This window comes from Pocillopora damicornis, chromosome 8 (assembly GCF_964200805.1).
Source record: "Pocillopora damicornis chromosome 8, jaPocDami1.2, whole genome shotgun sequence".
NCBI lineage: Eukaryota > Metazoa > Cnidaria > Anthozoa > Scleractinia > Pocilloporidae > Pocillopora > Pocillopora damicornis.
The window spans coordinates 5,356,459-5,369,865 of record NC_142677.1 but is presented as its reverse complement, the minus strand read 5'-3'; the positions used below and the strand labels follow the sequence as shown (position 1 = coordinate 5,369,865).

General features: G+C 37.2%; 2 protein-coding genes across 2 annotated transcripts; both read left to right on the top strand.

Annotated features, from left to right (window-relative positions):
• Nucleotides 1–665: 665 nt before the first annotated feature.
• Nucleotides 666–6,411, top strand: LOC113664249 (uncharacterized). The gene is made up of 4 exons (XM_027179847.2): nucleotides 666–988; nucleotides 2,152–2,536; nucleotides 3,149–3,738; nucleotides 6,181–6,411. Exons 1-4 carry the CDS (start codon nucleotides 710–712, stop codon nucleotides 6,277–6,279), a joined length of 1,353 nt encoding a protein of 450 aa, XP_027035648.2. The 5' UTR covers nucleotides 666–709; the 3' UTR covers nucleotides 6,280–6,411.
• On the top strand, nucleotides 4,141–5,828 carry LOC149041097 (uncharacterized). Its single transcript, XM_089214607.1, has one exon. The coding sequence runs from the start codon at nucleotides 4,287–4,289 to the stop codon at nucleotides 5,826–5,828; it is 1,542 nt and encodes a 513-aa protein (XP_089070733.1). The 5' UTR covers nucleotides 4,141–4,286.
• Nucleotides 6,412–13,407: the final 6,996 nt, after the last annotated feature.

Genomic DNA, 13,407 nt, shown 5'->3' with positions numbered 1-13,407 from the left:
TTTAGACAAGCATTGCTAAAGTACACCCAGCTTCCGGGAAAGCCGAGATCTCGGCTCAGAGCAGCGATTCTTTTCGCTAGCGCTAAAGGTCAATGCTCTCTAGCGAAAGTAATTTTTAATCGACTAGTTTTCTCTAGAGGCGCTTTGGAGACGTTTACGCTGTGTAACCCGAACGGTTAATGTCTAGTCAAAGTAAAGCAACTTCAGATTTGTCAGGATATGATTGTGTAGTTTGGTGAGATGGAAGCCGCCTGTAGTGCAACAGATATGGAGTTCTTTCTCGCTTTGTCACTTGGTTTGGTCGAAGAAGTTTACCGCATTAAAAGTGAGAAGGAGGTTCTCCTTGCGTAAAGTCCGGTGCCAGCTTCGCCATGCGCGAGTATCTAAATGGTGCTTTATACTAAGCTTGTTCGTATCTTCATGAGAGGCCCCTGGAAATAAGATGAACAAGACAATAAAAGTAGAAATCCATAAGGTAAATAGACTATCCCGAGCAGCCTGCGGTCTTTCCAGCGATCACAGATACAAGAGTCCATGCCAATTTGCTTTCCTTCGATTTGGAATTTGTCTCGCTTTGAAAACGAGGATGCGCTTGATTTTGATTGGCTACAGCAAGAAAGCGCGAAATCTGATGAACCTTACCGTTCATTCTGGAATCCGCCATAATTTCTGATTGTGCCTTCTCCTCGTGTCGCCCTGCTCTTCGAAAATGGCTTCTGACAGTCATGACTACCAAATGTATTCACCTGATGAAGGTCGTGCTGTGGTAATCGGCCTCTCACAAGCTCACCATAAAGGAGACACTTCGCTTGTATACTGTTTAGAAGTGCTTGAAAATAGGGAAGTCAGTGGATTTCCATTTCGGTTGCACAACGAGCACGAACGTTATATTTGGAAAAACGAACAGATTCGGGGCGAAAGGATCATCCAGGGATCCGTCATCACTTTCATTAGAAAGTGCTACATTGAGAACACCGGAGAGATCTTGGTGAGTAATGGTTTGTACATCGACTGCCGAAATGTGTGACGCTTCTGTAAGTAGATAGTGGCCTAACGATTCGCCAACGTTTGAGTGTAAAAGCATCGGTATTTCATTGAACATACAACGCCATTATTAAGCCACAGAACAATTATTGAAAGTATTCCGTCTACTTGAGAGGTGCTCGTGCGAAACAGATGATTATGAAGCATATTCTTTGCTCACAGCAGAGAACATGGTAACCCTTATTACAATCTTCTTGTAATTTTGAAGTTTGAAAGTATTTACAGACTTAATATATAGCTTTATACATAGCTTTATACATATCAAATTAAGAACGACCAAAGTAACATCACAGTGGTGCTATCGAATATTCTCACACCTGCATCAAAGATTTAAAGGTTCCCTGCTGTAACACCACATTCGCTGCAAACCAAAATTTCTTCAAGCCATGATAGAGCTGCATTTAAATTTGCTGCAGCTAAAATTTGGGAAACTATTCCACCCGAATTTTTATTATTCATATCTTTATTGTTTAAAAATTTGAAACTAGTTTGTATTCATGCCATAGCTGGCAGTAATGGAAAGGAGGGTCTTGAGTGTTACATTCTGAGAGGAGCAACGTAAAAGGCCTGGATTAAATGGCACACTTCTCTTGAGCCAACCTAAAAACCCTGATTTATGTACACTGAAAAATTGGCTTTAAATTGACTGGAAATGGCTTATTAAAGTATTTGAAATTATAGAGTTTTCTTTTCTGTACAGCTTTTGGCAAAGATTTATGTGCTCACAAAGTGGATTATTTTACAGCTCCAGCTGTAGAGTGCAGTAAAGTTAAACTAGCACTGTAACTCAGTAGGTCCCATCTGTTTAAGTGAATTTTCAGTACTTTTTGTGTGATGAAGTTTTAAACTGACTCAAATAACCATGAATCAATCTATCTTATACCAAATAAAGAAAGATGTTTTCTGTCTTGTCATGAGCATGGGACATACTGCCTAGCAGTATGCAGGACACATGTCATATGAACTTTATAATAGATGTCACTCACTGTGGGGTCTCTGTGGCTCAGTGGTATAGCATTGGAGTGCACGTGGGGACTCAGAATTTGTTCTTTGTCCTATGCTCGTATTTCTATCTTATATCAGTTTTACTTTACTTTCTGTCGACAGGATATGAGTATTATTCTCTCTCAACTAAAGTTTGGTGGTACAGGTTATAAAGCTGTTGTCTATCAGGGGATCAAAGGGATGAAAGATGCTAAAGATGGTTCCAGTCCTGATTGTGCCCTTATCAGTGTGAAAGAGGCAACACTTGTGGACAGACAAATCAAATTTAAAACCCTACAAAATGAAGAATGCATTTTGAAGAACAACTGCCGCTGCAGTGGGGGAGGTGGTGTTGAGGAGGTTCATCTACATGTTCAGGTTCCTTTTTCCAATCAGGGTGTTAGTAATTGTGTTCTGCTGGTCAAATTTGGTGACTGCCTCAAGTCAGAATCCTGGGGTTCTGGCCGATACTATGCTGTGTGTGAAGCAATTTTGAATAGCCAACCAGGTCCGTATCAGTAATTTTTCTTTCATATGTATTATTATTATCATGGAAAATCTCATGACTTACTTTAATTTTCTCATGGAAAATCTTATGACTCATTTTAATTTTCTCAGTCCACTCTTCAGCCTTTAGGCAGGTAATAGAAGGAATATTGTAATAGTTTAAACTAAGATAAATTCACTCTAAAAGTTTTTATTAATGCCTACTCAAGAGTGTATGGATCATACGTTAAATAACCTAATTTTGTTGCAATATCGGTTGAAACTAAAAAACAAGCACGAAGAAGTATGTTTGTAGTGGCCGGTTCAACCCCTGACAAAGCGTCAATGCAAAATTAGTTGCTATGTAACAACACTTTACATTCCTCAGGAAAAAACTGCCTATACTAAATACAACAACTAATCAATCCAAAACATCAGGTTTTTTTTCCTTTGAAATAATTTTGCATATGGCCTGGTGTATTTAGTGTATCTGTATCTCAGAATATCAGAACTAATGGCAATTATAAATGATTAACCCTTTGTTTTACCTTAAAACTTCATGGTGCTATTGCCCTTGAGAATTCCTAAAGATCTGATCTATATTATTTTTTACTTCTTTGAATGTTTTTGCCAGGGTCCTCTCTTCCCAAAAGTTATGAAATGAACAGAAACCCTCAAGGGAAGTGTATCATCGTGAATAACTTCAACTTCCATGATAAAGCCTATAATCGCCCTGGTGCTGAGTATGATGAACAAACCCTGGAAGCCCTTTTTGGGAGCCTCTCATTTGATGTGCAAATCCACAGAAATCTTGATTCATGTGGAATGAGAGGTCTTGCAAGGACCATAGCAAGTGAGGATCACAGCAAATTTGATGCCTTCATCTGCATTGTGATGTCCCATGGAGGAGACCATGATACTATCTTAGGTGTAGATGGAAGAATTGTAACTGTCGAAGAAATGACGTCCGAATTTAATACTGTGAGGTGCGAAACACTGAAAGAAAAACCCAAAGTGTTCATTTTTCAATTCTGTAGGAAGTCTCTCTCCGAATCTCTGTTGCATGAAAATCATTTCATGGACAGCATTGTGGGTAAGCTTCATGTTGATTCCACCCTCTCAAAAGGAACAAGTGCACATGAGGCTGATTTTTTGTTGGCCTTTGCAACCACCCCTGGGTGTTATTGCTACCGATATGAGAATCATGGCTCACCATTCATTCCGGTGAGCATGAAAATATTTATTTTTGTTTTTTTGTTGTTGTTGTTGTTATTGTTGTTGTATAATTATTATTGTTATTATTATTATTATTATTATTAGTATTATTATTATTATTATTAGCTTTTTAATTTTTGTTATGTTCAAGGCCTGGTCATCCTGCATACAGCAGGGTTCGTACGGGTCCTGGAAATCCTGGAAAGTCCTGGAATTTTATTATCGCATTTTCCAGGACTGGAAAGTCCTGGAAAAGTAATGCTGGTCCTGGAAAGTCCTGGAAATCTGTTAAACTGAACAAAGTAATAAAGTTTTCTCTAAAACAAATGAGCAAAGTTTTTTTAGTATTTTTATAACGTATTCCTTTCTGGTTTTGACCGCATGACCGCATCTATATTTTTTCATGTTTCCCGAAACTGACACGAGTGTAACTCTGGATCGAGGGCTCATGTATCATCATAAGCTCATGCGCAGTAGTAACCTTGATGCATGCATGATTTTGTAAACGGGTACTCAGTGAATGGGCGTCTTGAGTTTTAAATGTTTTGTTCCGAAATATGCCTGGGAAATGCTTGTTTAGTGACCGATGGTTGGAAAACTCTTCCTATAAATTGTGGCTGGAACGTGACGCGGACAAGTTTAAAGCAAAATGTAGAGTTTGTATGAAAGCGTTTGATGTATCAAATATGGGAGAATCGGCATTGAAAAGCCACGAAAAGGGAAAGAAGCATATTCATCTTATCGAAAAGCAACAAAGAAATACAACAGGTGACATAAGAAACCTTTTCTCGAACAGCTCTTTCGCTGCCCCTCGAACAGCCACTGAAAGTAACAACTCTACTTTGACTGTATCAAGTAGTGCCGCTAGTACAACAGCAGGTATGTCCGGGTTCGTGACGAGGAATGATACTTTAACTGCTGAAATTTGGTGGGCGCTAAAGGTGAATAGCAGCCATTATTCGTATAATTCCTGTACAGATATAAACTTCTTAGTGCAGCAAATGTTTCCAGACAGTGACATTGCAAAGAAATTTACCTGTGGGGAGAAAAAGGCCTCCTATCTTTCTTGCTTTGGTATTGCACCATGTTTCAAGAGTCTTCTAAAGGAAAAAGTCAAATCTTCAAAGGGATATGTGCTTTTGTTTGATGAAAGTTTGAATCACGAACTGCAAAAGAAGCAGATGGATTTCCATGTTCGCATCTGGAATCATGACAAAGTTGAAACTCGCTATTATGATTCACAATTTCTTGGGCATTCTAGTGCAGAGGATATGCTTCAAAAGTTTCATTCTTGCAAAGAGGACTTGAGCTGTAGAAATCTGATTCAACTCTCTATGGATGGGCCCAAGGTTAACTGGAAATTTTATGAAATGGTAGAGCAAGAATTGAAGAGTGATTTCAGTTGCACTCTCCTTAACACAGGCAGTTGTGGTATACATGTTGTGCATGGAGCTTTTAAGGATGGTTGTGATGCAGCTGGATGGATGGTGCAGAAAACTCTCTCCAGTCTTTACTGGCTGTTTAAAGACAGTCCGGCTCGAAGAGAAGACTACATTAGAATAACTGGTAGCAGTGTATTCCCCCTAAAATTCTGCCAGCACCGGTGGTTAGAGAATGTGTCAGTTGCCGAGCGAGCACTGGAAGTGTGGCCTCACATTGTCAAATACATTAATGCTGTTAAGGCAAAGAAAGTTACTGATCCCAAGTCCAAATCTTACGAGACCATTAGCAGTAGTTGCTGTGATCCCTTGATGCCAGCAAAGATTGCCTTCTTCTCATCAGTGGCAAAACAGATCAATCCTTTTCTCACAGCATTTCAGACTGATAAACCTATGCTGCCATTCATGAGTATCAGTTTGTACACTTTGTTGAAATCATTGTTGAATAGGTTTATCAAGGGTGAACTTGTTACCGAGGCAACATCTCCTCTGAAGATCCTGAGGTTGAAGCCCACTGATAAAGAACAGCAGTTAGACTACCAGAAAGTTGATGTTGGCTTTGTGGCACAACACATGCTGAAAGAAAAATCTGGGAAATTGAGTGAAAGGCAAGTTCTTCAACTCCTGCATACAGGGTATTTCACTGTTATGATCAACTAAGAGGATATATCTTTTAGTTCAGATTTTGGTGTCATTATTAAGAGAGGTACTTGTGCACTCCTATACATAAGTCACTCAACACTTTTTCTTAATCTGCTTATTCACTATTTCCTGGCTGCTACATATTGCTGACATGATAATTTGCTGTTATATCAAGAAAGTACCTTCCCAGTTGACAATTTCTAATTCTCACTGCTACTTAGTTGACAATGTGTTGATATTGTAAGGAGACATTATGCGCTCATCAACCCTTTTTAAGTCCATTAGCTATGGACTGAAGCTCTTTAGAACTAGGAGGGCCCCCAAATGTCAATAGGGGCAACAACTAATCTTTTGCTGTGGTCCTGACCAGACTCTTGTGGATGTTATCAGAAAACATCATCAGGACAGCCATTTGCTAGAGATTTTGTCAGAAGTAACCAGACGTGTGGTTGAAAAAGTCAACATTTAAGTTCCATCTAACAGCAACACACTGACGGCCAAGCTTTATCTCTGAACAGATAATTCAACAAATTACAAAGCTGAGAGCTAATTGTTTTAGTCACCAGCATAACACTTAGTAAATTCAGATCACTATCAGTATCTGGGCAGCAGCCCACCTACCCCTCCCCTAACCCAACATTAACCCTCACTTGTCATTAATTGACTGTTGTTGGGTTAGGGGAGGGGTAGGTGGGCAGTTGCCCAGATACTGATATTGATCCGTAAATTCTTCTTTGTTAGGCGAGGATTGACCATCCTTGCAAAGCTATAATGTGTTAATTAAGTATCATTGTATGAACTTAGAGTTCTTCAACTTTTAACTATCAGATATTAGAAAGATTTTAATTTTTTTCAGAACTCAGAAGTTATTAGTATTTTTTTGAGTACAAAAGACTTACATGTAAACCTTATATTTTAGTCACATAGTTTTAGGAAATTTATTACCTCTAATGCACACACACATACAAAGAATAATTTGTAAGACTTTTGGTCAGTGTTGTCTTTACCAGGCAAGCAGTAAAAAATGCTTAAGTTTGAAGTGCATGGGACGGACCTAGCAGTGTACTAATAGTTCCTAATTAAAAAAGAAAAGGCATTTGTAGTATAGTTAACTGTAGTCTGAGTAATAGACTGTACATAATTTAGTTTCTTGTAGCACGTTTGGGCATAACATGGTATGAAATTAAATCAAATGCAGGAATTGTTTCGACATTTTGTCATCATGATTTAAATCTAGGAGTAAAGTGGTTTTAGTGAACACAATTTGGTTGAGTAGCTAATGAATTTGTAGATTGAGAATTTCCAGAGAATTTTCCAGTGGTTTGCCTATGAATATTTAGTTCTTATTCTCGTTGCAAAGTGAATCTGCCAGGTGTCTCTAATTAGTGCTGTGATATAACTAACAAGTAATAAACTTTGAAAAAATTATGTATCTTTCCCCGTAAATGCTTTGCGGTTTGTACAGAAAATTGAGAAATTTGCATCCCAGATACTTCTATCTTCTCGAACAGAGAAGCATGTTCTTTCAAAACGAGGCAATCACTGATACTCGATATGACGCCGACTCCCGAATATAAATAAAGGAAGGTATCTCACACCTAGTGACTGACTGATGTATGTGAGATGTACAGACATCGTTGTGGTGTGTATGTCATGCAAACATTAATTTCTGGGTGGTCAACTTGTCGAAGTTAAATTATTATAATCCTGACTAAAAAAGTCGCACTTTATCTTCTTAAAGGTATGTGAACGATGTTTCCTTCCCTTTTTTCTTCTTCTAAGCGACAACAGCAACAACATCTTACTAAATATTCGATTTTAATGTTTAGGGTATGGTCTTTTTTATCAGTTGAAAAGTATAAAGAAGAAAGGAAAGGAAAAAACCTTCGATGAATCGCCATACTCAACAGCGGTGTCTTGTCACGCTATGTGAAAATCAGTAGTCACGCGATTATGAAGGTCATAACCAAATCTAATTAGATGAATACCTGACCACGTGCACGTTTAGAATAAGTAATCGATCTCAATAACTTTCTAAACATTGAGAGTGTATGAGACGGCATGACTGTATTCCATCAGAGTTGTAGCTGGGCAAAAAAAAAAAAGAGGTGAGTAAGAAACGGTTCGTTGTTAATTTGACACAGGAATGATTTAGTAATACGAATTTTTAAATGTTAACCTTGAACAAAGGTTCTAATAACACTCTTTTATATGCCTTATAAACGCGGAAGTATATTTTGAATTTCCAAGCATACATTTGTAGAAATGTTATGCATCAGATAGAGTATATTTCGCGTCAGACTGGACTCCTTTTTAAAAACTTAGCACTCCAATCGCACAAGATTATTTTCTGCATTTCTGTATATATTGAAATAAGCACCGTGCAATGAAATGCGTAAGATATCAGACAACTACAACTATTCTCTCGATTACTTTTTGTGATTCCCGTTTCAATTTCTTGTCGTTGCCATAACGATCGGTTCACACTTTTCGACTTGTATTTGTAGGCTCGTTAGATTGAGTAGCGTTACTCTTTGCAGCAACATCATGACAAATACTTAACGCCGTAGTTTAAGCAGCCATCGAGAGCACGCGAAAATTTCGCGAGGCACAAATCAGTTATTCGACTCAGTATTATTTGGTTGCCGGAATTTCTTTTATTTAAGGCTTATTCTTAACTGACCGGGAGATTGATTAAGGTCTTTGGTTTCCGACGTCTTTACGAGTTTAAGTGCCCCTGCGCAGCATGCTTGTGGAAGTTTGACGTCACAGGTCACATGTACGTTGCTAAAATGGCTAAATTAGGAGTGCTATTTCAGTTCTCTATAGCTCGTAAATAACCGGCGGTGAAACTCAAGGAAAATCTGGTAAGGGAAGTGAATTCCAATATATTTCATTAATTCCTTAATATTTATCGATTGAAATCTCGAGACGACGTTCAATACCTCTTTGGCTGTGTCAATGTCACTACATTCAGACTGCTTTCCAGCTCACGATCAAACGCGAATGACCAGAAGGCAAGCGTTCTTAGTGCGTTCCAGCGAAGTTTCGAAGACAAGAAAAAAGCGACATTGCAAATCCATTCTTTGATCTCTAAAACTGTATTCTCTGCGTTGTTAGTAAGATTATTGTTTGAAGATTGTGTGAAGCTATATTTTGCTTGTTACTTTGGTAGAACGCGCGTGATGTGACCGAAACTTCTCCCTGTTTCTCCTCAAAGAATAAATTTAAACCTCAATGGTGAGCTTTCATCACAGGATCCTTTACTAAATTACATATTTGAGTGGCTGAAATCGTTTTAACCTGTGTATGTAGAATGCAAGATAAAAAGTAACCTGTATGTAACAAAGAACGTTTATCGCCTTGTAAGTAAATCTACAGTCGTTTAAACGGTATGATTAAATCATGGAAGTAAACATCAGGCTGTAATGAATTATTTGTAAGGCTATACGGTTGATTTTGTACTAAAACAACATCTTGTTATTCGACTAACTTCTTTGAATCTTTTCACGTTAACTTCTAAATTTACGCGAAGACGTAATGCATTCTGATTGGATAAAAAGCCTTATCACATGGGCGTTCGAACGAGTTGAACAACTTAAGTTGACTTTCATGACGGTGACATTGTTTTTCACTTTTTAGCCCTGAAGGCGATCAGATGGTTTACAGCTGAAGGTAAGCTACAAAAGGCAAATTGGGAATGTTTGTTGTAATAATCTGAAATAACTGTAAACGATGTTCTGATGGATATACATCGTGTAGACCGGTAGATAAGACAAAGCGTTCTGGGCACTCTTTTCAAAGTTACAGGCGGTAGTGTTCATCGATTGCCAAGCTCGTGTCTAGGAATGTCTTTAATGAAGTATGATGTACATATGTCGGCTCGAATCTTGTATCTGTTGGCTTAGCTCGACAATCAAATCAGATTATTTTGTCTAGTTTACGTGAAATCTGCGACGTTGTACAACTGAAATTCCGTGTGTTGTTTATCTTAATGATCGATCTTTCAGTACGGTCATGGCTTTATTCTTCACAAGGCAAACTTTCAAAAACTCACAGTCGAAAGGCTTTAACTGAATTGACAAAAAAATGCTATGATTTGTCGATCCATCTTTGTGTGTATGAGGTTTCGACCTGTTTGCCTTCATGTCAAAGACTTAACGTTAAAAAAAAATAAAAATTCTTGACAAACAATTACCAGCACCTTAAAAACGACTCATTAACTACGTGAACAAACCGACAAACAGACCGACAAACAACAGACGGATCGAAACCGACCAATGACTGTTAACAAACTCTACACGAGTCTTCCAGCCAATCACATCACGGCTAAACAGATCAATCACGTTCAACAGACCAGACTTTATAACATCATCGACTGACAACTATTCCTCACTTGACACTGAAGATGACTACCGCACAGATAGTCGAAACGTCAGTCACCAACAACAGTTCTTTTCAGAACTACACTCACCCGGACGATCACACTACACGAACTCCAGTTAATTCAGAGTCTGAGAGTAAGAGTTTAAATTTTATTTAAATTTTGTATCAGAATATAGTCGTCTTAAAAGCAAATTCAACCATATATCCTTAGAGTGGTCATTAAAGAAGAGAAAATGCGGTTTAGATATTACTATACTTTTTCGTTGTTTTTCTTTTCTATATTTTGAAGCACACTCCACTCTGTGAGGCTGTAAGAAATGGTCACACTGATATTGTAAGGTTGCTCATAGAGAACGGAGCTGATGTCAACAAAGGAGGATGGGAACGTTAGAAGGATATCTTGTAAATGTTAAAAAAGAGTTAAATCAGAGTCTGAGAGTAAGAGTTAGAATTTCTTTTAAATTTGTAGCAGAATGTAATCGTCTTAAATACAGATTCAACCATATATCCTTGAGGTGGTCATTAAAGAAGAGAAAATGCACTTTATATATTACTTTACTCTTTCATTGTTTTTCTTTTTTATATTTTGAAGCACACTACACTCTGTGAAGCTGCTGGAAATGGTCACACCGATATTGTTAGGTTGCTCATAGAGAACGGAGCTGATGTCAACAAAGCAGGACTGGTACGTTAGAAGGATAAATTGTATATGTTATAAAGAGTTAAATCAGAGTCTGTTCTTTTAACTTTCTAGCAGAATGTAGTCGTCTTAAAAGCAGATTCAACCATATATCCTTAAGGTGGTCATTAAAGAAGAGAAAATGTGCTTTATATATTACTATACTTTTTCACTGCTTTTCTTTTCTACACTTTGAAGGAAACTCCACTCTGTGGGGCTGCAAGAAATGGTCACACCGATATTGTAAGGTTGCTCATAGAGAACGGAGCTGATGTCAACAAAGCAGGACTGATACGTTAGAAGGATAAATTGTATATGTTATAAAGAGTTAAATCAGAGTCTGTTCTTTTAAGTTTCTATCAGAATGTAGTCGTATTAAAAGCAGATTCAACCATATATTTCTTGGATGGTCATTAAAGAAGAGAAAATGCGGTTTATATATTACTATACTTTTTCATTGCTTTTCTTTTCTATACTTTGAAGGAAACTCCACTTTGTCTGGCTGCAAGAAATGGTCACACTGATTTTGCAAGATTGCTCATAGAGAGCGGAGATGATGTCAACAAAATAAGATTGGTACGTCAGAAGGATATCTTGTAAATGTTATAAAGAGTTAAATCAAAGTCTGAGAGTAAGAGTTTAATTTCATTTAAATTGGTAGCAGAATGTAGTCGTCTTAAAAGCAGATTCAACCATATATCCTTAAGGTGATCATTAAAGAAGAGAAAATGCAGTTTATATATTACTATACTTTTTCATTGTTTTTCTTTTCTATATTTTGAAGTATACTCCACTCTGTGAGGCTGCAAGAAATGGTCACATTGATATTGTAAGGTTGCTCATAGAGAACGGAGCTGATGTCGACTAAGAAGGAGAGGTACTTTAGAACGATAAATTGTATATGTTATAAAGAGTTAAGTCAGAGTCTGAGAGTGAGAGTTTAAATTTCATTTATATTTGTAGCAGAATGTAGTCGTCTTAAAAGCAGATTCAACCATATATCTTTGAGGTTGTCATTAAAAAAGAGAAAATGCGCTTTATATATTACTATACTTTTTCATTGCTCTTCTTTTCTATACTTTGAAGGAAACTCCACTGTGTCAAGCTGCAGGAAATGGTCACACTGATATCAGAGTCTGAGAGTAAGAGTTTAAATTTCATTTAAATTGGTAGCAGAATGTAGTCGTCTTAAAAGCAGATTCAACCATATATCCTTGAGGTGGTCATTAAAGAAGAGAAAATGCACTTTATATATTACTATACTTTTTCATTGTTTTTCTTTTCGATATTTTGAAGCAAACTCCCCTCTATGGGGCTGCAGGAAATGGTCACTCTGATATTGTAAGGTTGCTCATACAGAACGGAGCTGATGTCAACAAAGCAGGACTGGTACGTTAGAAGGATAAATTGTATATGTTATAAAGAGTTAAATCAGAGTCTGTCCTTTTAAGTTTCTGGCAGAATGTATTCGTCTTAAAAGCAGATTCAACCATATATTTCTTTGAGTGATCATTAAAGAAGAGGGAATGTGCTTTATATATTACTATACTTTTTCATTGCTTTTCTTTTCTATACTTCGAAGGAAACTCCACTCTGCGGGGCTGCAAGAAATGGTCACATTGATATTGCAAGATTGCTCATAGAGAACGGAGCTGATGTCAACAAAGGAGGATGGGTACGTTAGAAGGATAAATCGTATATGTTATAAAGAGTAAAGTCAGAGTCTGAGAGTAAGAGTTTAAATTTCATTTAAACTTCTATCAGAATGTAGTCTTCTTAAAAGCAGATTCAACCGTATATCCTTAAGGTGGTCATTAAAGAAGAGAAAATGCACTTTATATATTACTATACTTTTTCATTGTTTTTCTTTTTTATATTTTGAAGTACACTCCACTGTGTGAAGCTGCAGAAAATGGTCACACTGATATTGTAAGATTGCTCATAGAGAACGGAGCTGATGTCAACAAAGGAGGATTGGTACGTCAGAAGGATATCTTTTAAATGTTATAAAGAGTTAAATCAGAGTCTGAGAGTAAGAGTTAAAATTTCTTTTAAATTTGTAGCAGAATGTAATCGTGTTAAAAGCAGAATCAACCATATATCCTTAAGGTGGTCATCAAAGAAGAGAAAATGCGGTTTACATATTACTATACTTTTTCATTGCTTTTCTTTTCTATATTTTGAAGAACACTCCACTCTGTGGGGCTGCAAGAAATGGTCACACCGATATTGTAAGGTTGCTCATAGAGAACGGAGCTGATGTCAACAAAGCAGGACTGGTACGTTAGAAGGATAAATTGTAAATGTTATATAAAGAGTTAATTCAGAGTCTGAACGTAGGAGTTGAAATTTCATTTAAATATGTAGCAGAATGTAGTCTTCTTAAAAGCAGATTCAACCATATATCCTTAAGGTGGTCATTAAAGAAGAGAAAATGCGGTTTATATATTACTATACTTTTTCATTGTTTTTCTTTTCTATATTTTGAAGGACACTCCACTCTGTGGGGCTGCAAGAAATGGTCACACTGAT

What these genes read in the sequence shown, in the direction of transcription:
- LOC113664249 (XM_027179847.2), top strand. Translation starts at nt 710, where the DNA reads ATGGCTTCTGACAGTCATGACTACCAAATGTATTCACCTGATGAAGGT. An exon ending in AGAACACCGGAGAGATCTTG is followed by an intron (nt 989 to 2,151) that starts GTGAGTAATGGT and finishes TTCTGTCGACAG; the next exon opens with GATATGAGTATTATTCTCTC. An exon ending in ATGGCTCACCATTCATTCCG is followed by an intron (nt 3,739 to 6,180) that starts GTGAGCATGAAA and finishes GGTCCTGACCAG; the next exon opens with ACTCTTGTGGATGTTATCAG.
- LOC149041097 (XM_089214607.1), top strand. Translation starts at nt 4,287, where the DNA reads ATGCCTGGGAAATGCTTGTTTAGTGACCGATGGTTGGAAAACTCTTCC.